Source organism: Miniopterus schreibersii, assembly GCF_964146895.1.
Source record: "Miniopterus schreibersii genome assembly, chromosome: 2".
In the NCBI taxonomy this organism is placed as follows: domain Eukaryota; kingdom Metazoa; phylum Chordata; class Mammalia; order Chiroptera; family Miniopteridae; genus Miniopterus; species Miniopterus schreibersii.
In genome coordinates, this window is record NC_138102.1 from 122,253,611 (window position 1) to 122,266,213 (window position 12,603).

The 12,603-nt window shown below is 36.4% G+C and overlaps 1 protein-coding gene across 4 annotated transcripts in view; it reads right to left on the reverse strand.

Moving 5' to 3' along the window:
* NAV3 (neuron navigator 3) overlaps nucleotides 1-11,576 on the reverse strand; it is a 314,982-nt gene extending 303,406 nt beyond the window's left edge. For all 4 annotated transcript variants that reach the window (XM_081125420.1, XM_081125419.1, XM_081125418.1 and 1 more), the window contains exon 1: nucleotides 11,251-11,576. In XM_081125420.1, the coding sequence (XP_080981546.1) occupies nucleotides 11,251-11,493 (243 nt within the window). In that variant the 5' untranslated portion in view covers nucleotides 11,494-11,576. The remainder of the gene's footprint in view (nucleotides 1-11,250) is intronic.
* Nucleotides 11,577-12,603: the final 1,027 nt, after the last annotated feature.

Sequence of the window (12,603 nt, forward strand, 5' to 3'; positions counted from 1 at the left end):
CTTGCAGCGCTAAAATCAGGACAGTCCTGGGGAAACCAGTACAGTTTGGTCATCCTATGTGGATTTAATTAAACTTTTTATTTTAATGGTTTCATGTAGAACGTTGGGGTACAGGGGGGAAACAATAACTAAAATCTGGAATAAAAATGTTATTGAGAAAATTGTCATTTAAATGACATAGTATGTCTCTATAAATGCCTCAGGGAAATATTTTTTGCACACCCAGAAACAGACAAAGACATGACCCTCCTGAGCAAATATTAGCTCCTGCTTTGGGCACAGATTAAAACGTCACTAGTTTGACCTTTAGGCATCAGGAGTTGGGGGGCTCAGATGCGAATGTGCAGGCGATTCCTAACGCCTATAGGAACCCTCACAGCACAGACCCGACACCCAGCCTTACCACCAGCTTTGCCCTTTCCCCTTGTTCTTTCCTTCCTGTAATCCCATTTTATTTGCATAGGTTTTGAAATCTTACATGTTGTATATGTTTTTTAATTCTACTAAAGTCCTTTTTTTTTAACAAGGCAGGGTCTAAATCAGTGGTTCTAAACTGAAGGTGGATTTTTCCCCAGGGGACAGGTAATGTCTGCTGACAATTTTTATTGTCTCAACTGGACAGAGTAACTCTGTTCTAAATAAAACAAACATACTCCAAATGTATAATAAAAGTTATGATTATTAAAAATCTGAATTGTATGTTTCTGATATTTCTAGATAATAGTAAATAGGAATTTCATGTTGGCAAAAAAGATGAATATAAATTTCTAAAAAGAAGCCCAGCTGTTGCAAGTATATTTCCCATACAGCCTATTATGTTAAAATAAGCTATTTATATGCATAAATATATATACACTTTGCCTTATATGTGGTAAGCATGCAATCGATAGCTGATGGACTAACTGACTGGAAGAATGGTCTATAAAGGTCAATCACGTAGGATCCGCGATGTAGACCCGGAAGTAGCAATTGAAGAATTTACATTTGTGAAATAGCAGACTTGTTTTAGAATACAACAATCCTCTCGCCTGAATCAGAGGAAAGAAGAGGAGAGAACATATTGTTGGAGATGATAAACCTGTGTTCAGTGGAAGAAGGCAACACACCAATGTGGATATCAAAAGGCCAGCCAAAGGAAGGAAGAAACAGCTATAAAAAGCAGATGGTTCTAAGAGAAAGGAAACGTGAAACAGGATCCAAAAATATATATGGGTCAAAATAATAACATAAAAGGTTCTGGCAAAAAGTATCATTCTGTAGAAATTCAATAAATTGTCCAAAAAAAGGCACAGCGAGGTTATATTTTAAAATATAAGCATTCAGGGGCAATAAAGAGAAATACATAACCTGTATATTATTTTTAGAGTCCAAAAAGTGAGCAATTTAAGTTGACCCAAGCTAAAGCTGAACAGTAAATATTGTCAAAGAGAAGTAGAAACCTGAGTAGAGATAGTCCCAGATTCACAACTCAATCTAAAGACGAATTAAGTCATTTAGAAATTTGCCTTGCATTGGAAAAGAGATTGCTCTATGTACTCTTATTCATATTTGGTTACCATGGTCTGAAAGGATTGTAATATGAGTTGCTCCTGTAAATACTGGTAGCAGGTTGGTCAATGACCCATCTATGCATTCCCAATAGGTCGCTTTAGAACCAGTTTGCAATAAGCTGACAGAAGCTACATGGTATCTCCAGGCCAAGAGAGCAGATTCTCCCTTACACAACTATGCAGCCACCCATGTGACAACATCTAGAAGCCAGCAAATGACGCCTTCCTGCTGTGATGCCTGACTTTACCCTGATTCTTTAAATTTCACTTCTAGAATTCAGATCTTATCCTGCTTTGGCCTTTCTGGTTCCAAGCTTGATGGGCAATTTCCAGGTCCAGCAAGGGAAGAATGCTAAAAACTGAGCAGTCAAGCAAGTAGAAACAAGGGCACAGGACCAAGAGAGAGCTGCTTCAGGATATGAGTTTGGATCAGCAGGTTGGAATAGAGAAAATGAAGGAGGTTAGCAAAACCATAGGAAGAGGAGGGGCCGAAGGAATTATGAGACCACAGTGAAATTATTATATGATACTTTTGTGTAAATGGGCCCAGTCTATTTTTTTTAAAAGCTGGGTTAACTGCAAGATATTTTGTTTCTGTACACTTAATAACTTGAGTGTAAACATGGCCCTCTAATTATTCAATGTTTTGCTTTTAAAGACACATCAGTATAATTCAGGACAATTTCTTCTTGACAATCTGGAAGAGAGAGTCACTGATCAGCCGCCTCCTGCACGCCCCCTGCTGGGGGTCGAGCCCGCAACCCGGGCACGTGCCTTGACCGAGAGTGGAACCGGGATCTCCTGGATCATAGGTCGGTGATCAACCGCTGAGCCACTCCAGCCGGGCACCGAAGAATATTTTGAATATGGTCAATTTTGTGTTATCTTCCACATCTAATTAATTAGATAGTCTCTGGCTAACTAAATGCTCGCTAATAGTTCACCAAACCATTTCCCTCAACTTCTGGGCACACAGCTAGACTATATTTCCTAGTCCCTCTTGCAATGAGGTATCATCCTAGGACTGAGTTCTGACCAACAGAACTGAGTGAACGTGACGTATGAAATTTCTAAGCCTTTTATAAAATTCTCCATTTTCTCCCTTTCACTGATGGCTGGCTAGAGGTGGGATGATAGAATCACAAGCTAGAAGGAATCTGGTTTCCTGAGTTATCCTAAGCATGTATCAGCAAACATTTTCCATAAAGGGCCAGATAGTAAGTACTTTAGTCTTTGCAGGCCATACAATCTCTGTTGTAACCACTCAACGCTGCTGTCCTCGCACACAAGCAGCCATAGACCACACATAAGCAGACATCAAGGCTGGATTCCAATAAAACTGGACTTCATAACATTGGGCACCAGCTCAGAGTTGACCGATGGGCCATAGTTTGTCAACGCCTGACTATATGAAAAGCAAACTCCGAGTGTGGTAAGCCACTGAAACTTTGAGTTCGTCTGTTATAGAAGTTAGTATTACCTTAACTGACACATCATTTTGATTGTTTATAAAATGTGCTCTAACACATTTCATGATAGAAAATTATGAACCTGCCCACCACAGGTTTCAGGTTTTACAAAAGAGTCCTTTACCACATCCAAATACATTTTAAAAAAAAGAGATGGCTTGTTGTTTTTGTTAGTTTGCTCGGATTTTTTTATTTTACAGAGTCCGCATCATGTTATTTTATTGGGAATCTGGTAAAATTTTGCCACTGCTCTCTCATTTAGTGATTTTTATCTCCAAGTAGAATTCCAACACTTAACAAATCCTTCCATTTTCTGGAAACAATGGGGAAATCCTGCCATGTATCCAATTAATAAACTCTCCCACAGATACTGAATTTCTCTGTGGGCCCCAGTGACTAGGAATCCAAAGGAAAGCATTTCTTACAGCAAAAATGGAGCAACTGTGGGGACTCAGGAAGATTTCAAAGAAATTTGTCAAAGATGCATTCAGTACTCCTGGCAGGAATCTGGTTTTCTTTGTTTCTCAGTATGTGACTCAGTATCCACAAAGAGAGACAAGAATAACATTGATTTTGACTGTGGTTTATAAATTGCTGTGAGAGAGAGCCAGGCAGGAAGATGAACATTAAGGACATAGGAGTCAAAAACACCTAGGTTGAAATTCCTGCTCCACTCTAGCACCAATCTGAGCTTAGTTTCTACATATGTTTAATTAGAATAATAATAAATTGGGTGTAGCATCCAGCATATGGTAGGTACTCAAGAAGTTCTAGTAATTATCATTAATTGTAATGGCTACTTGTTGCCAAGTTCACAAATGACCATTTCCAAGTAAACTGTAAGTTTTTGTTTGAAGAAAAATGTGTTTATCCTTCAAGACTTAGAATTTTGTGGATTGTTGATATTTAATCGGTAAATATGAACACCTACAGCTTCTTTTACAAAACGTGTCCCTCTTCCATGGCTTGACACTGGTATTTTAGTCAAAATTTTGCTCCTTTTCTGTATTTTTGAACTTCTCTCTCTTTTTACTGAATCTTTCCATGTTTCATTTCATCATCATCTTTCTAAAATATAGACTTAGTCATGTCACTTTGACATCCTCCCCTTACCTTCTATAGAGTAAGTTCAAACTCCTTATTAGACACTTAATGTCCACCTTCCCACTGCACCAATTCAACTCTGTCTCCTTCATTTACATCCTACATCCTAGGATTGGTGAATAATCTGTAGTTTTCTAAGCACAGTACAGTATTAAATACTTTGGTAAATGCTATTCTATCTAAGATGTTCTTTTTTCCATATTTATTTGGCTAAATCAAATTCATTCTTCAGAATTCGTTTGAAATGTTAATTTCCTCATATGTAGAAAATTAATCATGGCCCCCTCTGCTCTACTTCCAATTCTTAATATTATTAATTTTTGTATTAAACCGTTGGATACTTTTATAATATTGCAGTAGGCAACAAATGTTGACAATTAACTATATACTAGGTACTCTATTGGCATATAGTTTATATGCAATATCTCATTTACTCTTCATAACAATTTTATGGGGTAGTTTATACTACTGTCCTCATTTTATAGACAAATAAATAGGTACCTAAGCATTAATTGACTTTCCAAGGACACTTTGAGAGTAAATATTGGCCCATTCAAAGAAGAGAATTGTGGCCAGCAGATGTCAAATGCTGCAAACAGGATGAAAGCAAAAGGCAATATATTAACCAAGAAGAGATGTCCTTTCAAAAGCCACTGGTAACCTCTAAGAAAACAGAATAGAAGTCAGAGATCAAGAAAAATAAGGCAAATGCAGAGCTTGGAAGAGTGGCAATGAATACAAACTATTCTTTCAAGAAATGCATCTGGAAAGTTGGAAAGATGGAGCAGTCATTTGAAGCAGGGTAAAGAACATTATTAATTGTTATTATTGTTATTAAGTAATAGAGACCTGGGCACTTTTGGAAATTGATTTTGAAGCAGGGTTTCTCAATTGGGTTTGATTTTTCCCTCTATCTAGATACGTTTCACGATGCCTGGAGACATTTTTAGTTGTCAAACTGAAGGATGCTACTGGCATGTAGTAGGCAATGGCACAGGTGCTGCTAAATATCCTATAATCATAATAATACTGCTCCTGCAATACAGAATTATCATGTCCAAAATGTCACTAGTGCCAAGGTTAAAAAATCCTGTCCCAAAGGACCCATTGAAGAGGAAGAGATTGAAAAAAATAAGAGAAATATGATAACTGGTAGGACAGCACTGGGAAAAGGAATAGATAATAAAAATATTACCCTTAGAAAAGAAGAGCTTTATAAATAGCTATTACCCCAATTTTATTTTATTTTGTACAGAGACAGAGGTTGAAGTTCAGAGAGCTTACAAGACTTATTTTTTCAGGATCTAGCAGAAGTTTAATTCAAATCTTTGAGCTCCTAATTTGATGTGTGTTGTTTTATAACTATGCCACCTAATATTTTAAGTTCAAGACTGACTGAGGGTAATTGTTGATGTGATAGCATAAATTCCAACCATGGAGCAATTATTTTGCTTAAAAATTCATGACATATACCTGTTGATTTCATGTTCAATGGATAAACAATCCATTTAGTGCTGTCCTTCTTATTAGAGGAAAGAAAGATGTCTCTATATTGGTAAGGAAAAAACTAAGAGGAATGTGTTTGGCAAATTGGCATCAAATATACACACAATATTAACACTTGAAGAACAATAAAAATATTATATGAGATTTTCAGTAACATTTAATCATATATAATTTACACCAGAATTTTTGGTAATTTCATAGTTTAAAACATGAGATATAATTCTTTAAAGACTTCATAAAACACAAACTAAAATAATAGACACTAGCATTAGAATGCCACATTTCTACAAGTTGTTACTCAAGGGAAATATATGTATGACACTGAAAAGTTTAGCCTTGTGCCAGTAGAGACAATATAAATTTCAAGAATCATTACAACAGTCTTCACACTGTTGCTACGACAAAGGTAAAAACAATTAAAGCAACCATTAACAGTTAAACCATGAAACCTGGAGCATAAGCTATAACTAAAAAAATAAATAATCATGTTTCTTTAAATACAAATAAGTAAATGTGCAAGCACAGCAGAAACAGGCCAAGCAGGGAATCATCTAGGGACCTGAGGGCTGACCTATGCAGCAGTCAGCCTGGCCAGCTCTGGAAGTGCTACCATGTGAGCAAGCCAACAGGACTGTCAACAGTCTTCAGCAATTAGACATCTTCTCCAAGAAGGAAACAGCTGGAGGCCAGAGCCAGTCATCTACTCTATTGACATCTGCTTCTATATTTCTATCCTGAGGTTTCTTTTATTTATTTATGTTATTCAAACAATTCAATAGAGACCATGTGTCAACTTAATTGTCTTCTCCTGATAATTCTAGGCACTTGGGTGCACCAATGATTTATTTGTAATTCACTAGCAATGTTAATGCAATACTTAAAACTTACTAGTATATATAGAAATCAAGTCAACCAATAGCCCTTCTTTTCTCTTTCCCTGACACCAGCTTCATTGTTGCAGAGTTACTAGTTAAGAGTAACATCTTGCAGCCACACAGCATTAGTGTGAATCCATATTCTGCCATACTCTAGCATGGAGATATTGCAAGTCATTTAACCACTCTCAGCCTCAGTTTCTTCATCTGTAAAATGGTAATAATAACAGTGCCTATATCATAAGGCTATTGTGAGGACTGAATGGGATACTCCACAAAGTGCTCAGCTCAGTACTTGATATATATCAGGTTTCTATAAACATTAGTTAATATTAGTACCTCTCTGCTATAATCTTTCCTAAATAACATTGATAGTATAATTTTTGTCTAAGTCTTACGTAAGAGCCTTCTATAATGAAGTCTGCCCCCATCTATAATTAGACCCAAAAATGTTCATTTCCACAAACTGCTCAAATTATAATGGTTTACTCACTAGATATTCTTCTATGCAACCCTTCCTCAAAAGAGTGGGTTGTTTTTTTTTTCTTTCTAGATGAGTCCTATCTTCCCATTAAATTCCAACTACTTGATGAAGGTTTTTTTGGGGTTTTTTTAATGCTCCATTTAAATAGGATTTCTCTCATACCTAAAATCCTACAAAAGAATTGCCTCATTAGAAATATTATTCATACAATATATTTGCTTGTGTATATCACTATTTATGTTTTTAAAATATAATCAATTTAATGCTTTTCAGTATCTTTTGTTTTCAAAGCACTACTGTTAGCATGATGTACAGAGAATAGTAAGAAGTAATCTCTACCTTCATTGTCCTAACAACTAATAGAGTAAGAAGATTAAACAAACATCCATACTACCATGTATACAAATGCCACTACTTTTTCAAGAGTTTTATTTAATTCTCCCCAATTGGATGTAAAATTACCTTCATTTTAATCTCCACAACAATTTGTTTATTCTTTTCTTTGACTTTTGAACTCAGTCTTAAAGAATGAGATTTAGAAGACAGGATATATCCAAACAATTAAAATATATATATATATATATATATATACATATGGCAATTATATTTTGAAAGGAGTAATATAATATGCAAAAAAGGCTTTGTAAGGACAAACTTAAATTAAAATCCTGGATTTTGATACTAGTTAACTCTCTGATTTTATGACTCTCCCACTCTATGTAAGCCTCAGTTTATTTCTCTGTAAATGTGGAAATAATGCCTTCTTTGAAATGTCATGAGAATAAAATGAAAAATTTCCTATAAAGTACTTGGTAAATGCTCAAAAAAATAATTGCTTTCTATAATAATGTAAAAAAAAAAAATCTTGAGTTTGCACAGGCAATCCAAGAAGGAAGGAGCCACTGAGCCCAACATGGGAAAGAAGTTAGAAAGGAGAACACAGGTAAAAGAGAGGTGGCAGATCAGGTAGAAAGGATGCTAGGGACTGAAAAGTGAAGACCAGAAAAGAAGCTCTCAGTGGTAGGTATGGCCAAGGAACTTTCATGAACAGGGATGTCCAGTGCTTAATTGTAAGTTATTTGCTGAGCCTTGAAAAAACAGTACCCTCTTTCTTAACCTTGCTCTCTGGATTAAGTAAAGATGCCAAAGTAAAGTGACTCTTTTCCTCATTTGGGTGAGTGGCCAGGAAGAATGGAAAGATGAAACCACATTAGGAGAGACATTAGAAAATTCAAGGAAAATAAGAAATCAGGAGATAGCTAGAGAAACCCTGAGTCGTTGAAATATTGTGGTAGAGTTTCCAAATGTATGGGACACGGAATCTGGAATTAATGTTATTCATCTGTTATAGATACAGTGAGACTAAGCAGTCTGAAGAACCTGGCACACCCAGGAAGGGTGCATCTGGAAGAGAGCAGCTAGATGGAGCTAGTATAGAAGAGGGGGTGAGAACAACTGGGAGACTAGCATGCTTATAGGAAGAAATTATAAACATGGAAAATAACTGAAGTGTTTTCATTAAGCAGGATGCTGAAAGTGTTGGATGGATGTGGGGGGTGCCACAGAAGAAGAGGCCAGTTTGGAAGTATTGTAGTAATTAATAGGAAACAAAGGCCAAGGCATGAGCTTGTGCATTAGGGGATAAATCCAACCTGTAACACAGAAACAAAATCTCCAATTTCTAGAAATTATGGGATGTGAAATAGTGATGTATACCACCCGATACTGAACTAGGAATTCGAAATTAGATGACTGGGAAGGGAGTGCTGGGTTGAAGACACATTTCTGACACATGCATAGGTTTGTTCTCTCTAACCAGACTGTGAGGTTGTTTGGTGCAAGGACTAGCAGAGAATTCCACATAAATGTTTTTTAATGACTGTCATCTATTGTGGGTACTATCCATGGTCTCTTTTTTCTTAGAAATAGAACCCATAATTTTTAGCTGGGCACATAGCTTCCTAGAATAAAAACTACATTTTCCAGCTTCCATTGCCCAGCTAGATAAGGCCTTGGAACTATAACAGGCCAATGGGGTGTGGGAGAATCCTTAATGAAATAGGATATGTCTTTTTAATTGAATGGAACTCAATTATCCACTCAAGACTGAGAGACAGATGCCACAAACTGATGATGGTGGACAAAACAGAGAAAGCCTGGCTCCCTGACAACTTCATGCAGTCACCCTACTGACCACAGACTGCCTGCTTCCATTTCCCCCTTACGTGAAAAGGAAACAAACTCCTGTCTTGTTTATGCTATTGTTAGGTTGAGTTTTCTACTATTTGCAGCCAAATCTAATTATCTCTAATATAACCACCATGATCATTTTATTTTCCTCAGTTCTATTTTTCAAAAGTTTATAAATATCCTTAAATATACCTTTACAAACATTTAGAAATATTCTGAAGTGCTGACCAGGCATTCTTTACATTTGTTTGAAAAAGTCTTTAATATGATAAGTGGCATGGTAAAAACATCCCTATAAATACAACATTGCTTACCACAGAGTCTTATTGGAATATCAGATGTGTGATTGATATGTTTGCTAACCAGAGATCAACCAAAATTCTATTGAAAACAGTACTTATAGTGGTCAAGTCTTAGGCCAAGGCCATCTATCAAAGTGAAAGTTTGACTAAACCTGCAGAGATAATAGCATGGTCAGCAGAGAAAAAATGGTCTATCTATTCTTTCCATCTAATCCAGACAAGTCATTGTGGTTACAAAGACAGAGTTATATGGTGTTCACATTTAATTACTTGCATACAGTTAAATATTTTTAGTCTTCTGTTGATAATTTACACTTCTCTACTTTTACCCTGAATTACTTTCATTGGACTGAGAACTAAAAATCTTTAATTATTTTCTAACTGACTTTTCTTGCATTGACAATGCTTTCTTAAAACATCAAAGGAATAATATAATTTTAGAGCTAGAAGTACTTTAAAAATCATTCATTCTAAATCCTATGTTTTATAGATTAAAATGATCCAATGAGAATGAAGAACTTAACTATGTATTTCTCAGGGCAATTGTTCATTCATTCATTCATTCATTCATTCACTCATGTATTAATCCAGTCAATTATTATTTAATTCTTACGCCTAAAGCATTGGAGAGAAGGAGCTGAAGCACAGAATAAGGTCTTGAATCTATATTTTCAACTTAGTGGGGTTAGAAATAAATTATCCAGATAATTAAAATACAATATAGGTAAATGTGCTATAAGTATTACTACAGACAAAGAATCACAGGAGGGGAAAGGAGGAAGAGGGGTAGCTAGCAAAGCCTTTATGAATAAAGTTGCAATGGGGGTGCACCTTAGAGGATGTGAACAGTTGAAAATAGAATGGACATTTCAGACAAAAGGGGTGATTTTCTTTTTAACATGTAGAGTTGATTTCTATATGAAGTTATTTTTAAATTACATTTCAGTGGGACAGTAAAATCAAACCATTCCCTAAGAAGCCAGATGTAAGAATGGTTACTTTGGAAAACTTGACATAATAGTTAAAACTGCATGAAAAAAGTGATGTTTATCAAGTACAAATGAATCCCCCTGAAGTTCATCAGCTAAAGGGCCAGGCTACCCCACCGCATCTGGAGAAAATGATTGCAGCTTAAAAACCAGTAGTATAAACTACTGCTCACAAAATGTATAAATTAAATGACTGAAAAAGATGTCAGTAATAAGTAAAACAGTAGGGTTTCAATTTACAAGTGAAAATCCAGACAAATGTACAGTATCAAGAAAAAGAATATTTCATTTTCCTTCATATTTCAATGAGGTAAGCAGTCTATGATTCAGATTCAAACAGTGTTTAATCTGCAAAGTGTTTAAGATGCAAATGACATTTAGAGAAAAGTGGTGGTATCTCTATGAACTTTTACAAATAAATCTCCTTTAACATTATAGTATGTATGAAAAATAGGTCCCCTTTTCCCCATGGTTGTGATTGGTTATGGTTATCAGTAATAGAGCAATATCTAGGACTAACTAGGCATTCCTCCATGAGTAGTCCTAGGTGATAACATATGCATATTCAGAGAATTTTGTTCACGACTTTTTCAACAAGTATAAACTGTAAGTACGAGATTTACATAGGCTAAATATTCAGCTTTTCAGCTATGCAAACGACTGACTTCCTTACGCCGGTGTTCCTCTACTAGACACCATTTCACACCATGCTTTCTATTCCACCTGAAAGGAAATTAGCATTTTAGCTACATAAGTCCGCAGGTAACCTTCAGCCACTAACCTTGCTGTCTTCTGTGTCCTTAGCTTTCCCCTGGAGGGGGTTCTTCTCTCCAAATTCACAGGTTGATTTTAACGGGAGCTGACAAGAAAGCATTGAGCTCTCTGTTTCAGTGAGTTCCAAAGGTCTCGAAGAACAGTGCTGTGACCCAGGAGTGCCAAGACTTGGTATCGGAAGAGCAGTGTGAACAGGCTTTGACCCAACAGCTGGCTGCCTCCGTTTTGAGGCAACCCCAAGTACAGGCATGGCTTCTATAAAAGTATCTTCCTGCTGCCAAAGAAAATGTTGCTATCCTCAGTCTGGTAGACTCCAACTTCACTATTTCCAGAACAAATACTTTAAACAAAACTAGCAGTCATCGAGATTTAAAACAGAAAAAAAAAAAAAAACCCTAATAATATAACTTTCAACAAGAGGCAACAAAACTTCCCTTCATCTTTAGTTAAGTATATTTTTTTCTTGCTGGCTCAAATTCTCATATTCTCTCCCTCTCTCTCTCTCTCCCCCTCCCTCCCTGCCTCCCTCCCTCTCTCTCTCTCTCTCTCTCTCTCTCCCTCTCTCTCCAGTGAGTCAGTGTCTATGTAATATTAAATACTCCTTTGGGGAGTAGACTTCTCTTAAAGGTAACTGCTAGGAAACTCCTCCTTTAGGGTCACAGAGCTCCCAGCGTTACCTTTCCTTCTCACTACAGCAGTCTGAGCTGAGCCCTGAGACTGAAAAGGAGGAGGGGAACAAAAGGAAAAGTCCTTCAGTCCAATTGTCAAAGCAGCCAAAAGGCCACAATAGTGGAAGGACAGACGTTCTTCCTGACTTCAGAAATAACCAGCCTACATTCTCTTTTTAAACAAAATCGTATTTCCCCCAGCTTAAAAAAAAAAAAAAATTGGACACGATTAATGGCCAAAACAAACAGCTGTTGGAAGAACTTTTAGCCCGGAAACAATCTCAGCAATGAAGCTGTTTGTCTGATTTCCAGCTATTTTTCACTGCTGACAGCCATGAACCGCGGTGTTCATTCTGTTTTATCCCATGAAATCAGGTTAAACTCGTGCAATAGTGCAACTAGCTAAAGCTGCTAAATCATTCAGCAGACCATGCCTGCCTAGGTTATGAAAATATAGTAAATACAGAGAGCAGGGCACTAGCTACAGAGTAATCATTGTCTCTAAATTTAGTAATGATAACAGCAATACTTAGAGCTAATACATATACAGAATGTACAACATAGCAGTTACTAGGCAAGCACTTTTTGCATTAGCACATTTAATCAATCCGTGGATGACTCAAGAATAGGCCCACTTATTTCCTCCACTTTATAGAAAGAATAATTCCGATTCATTTGAATAATTTGACCAA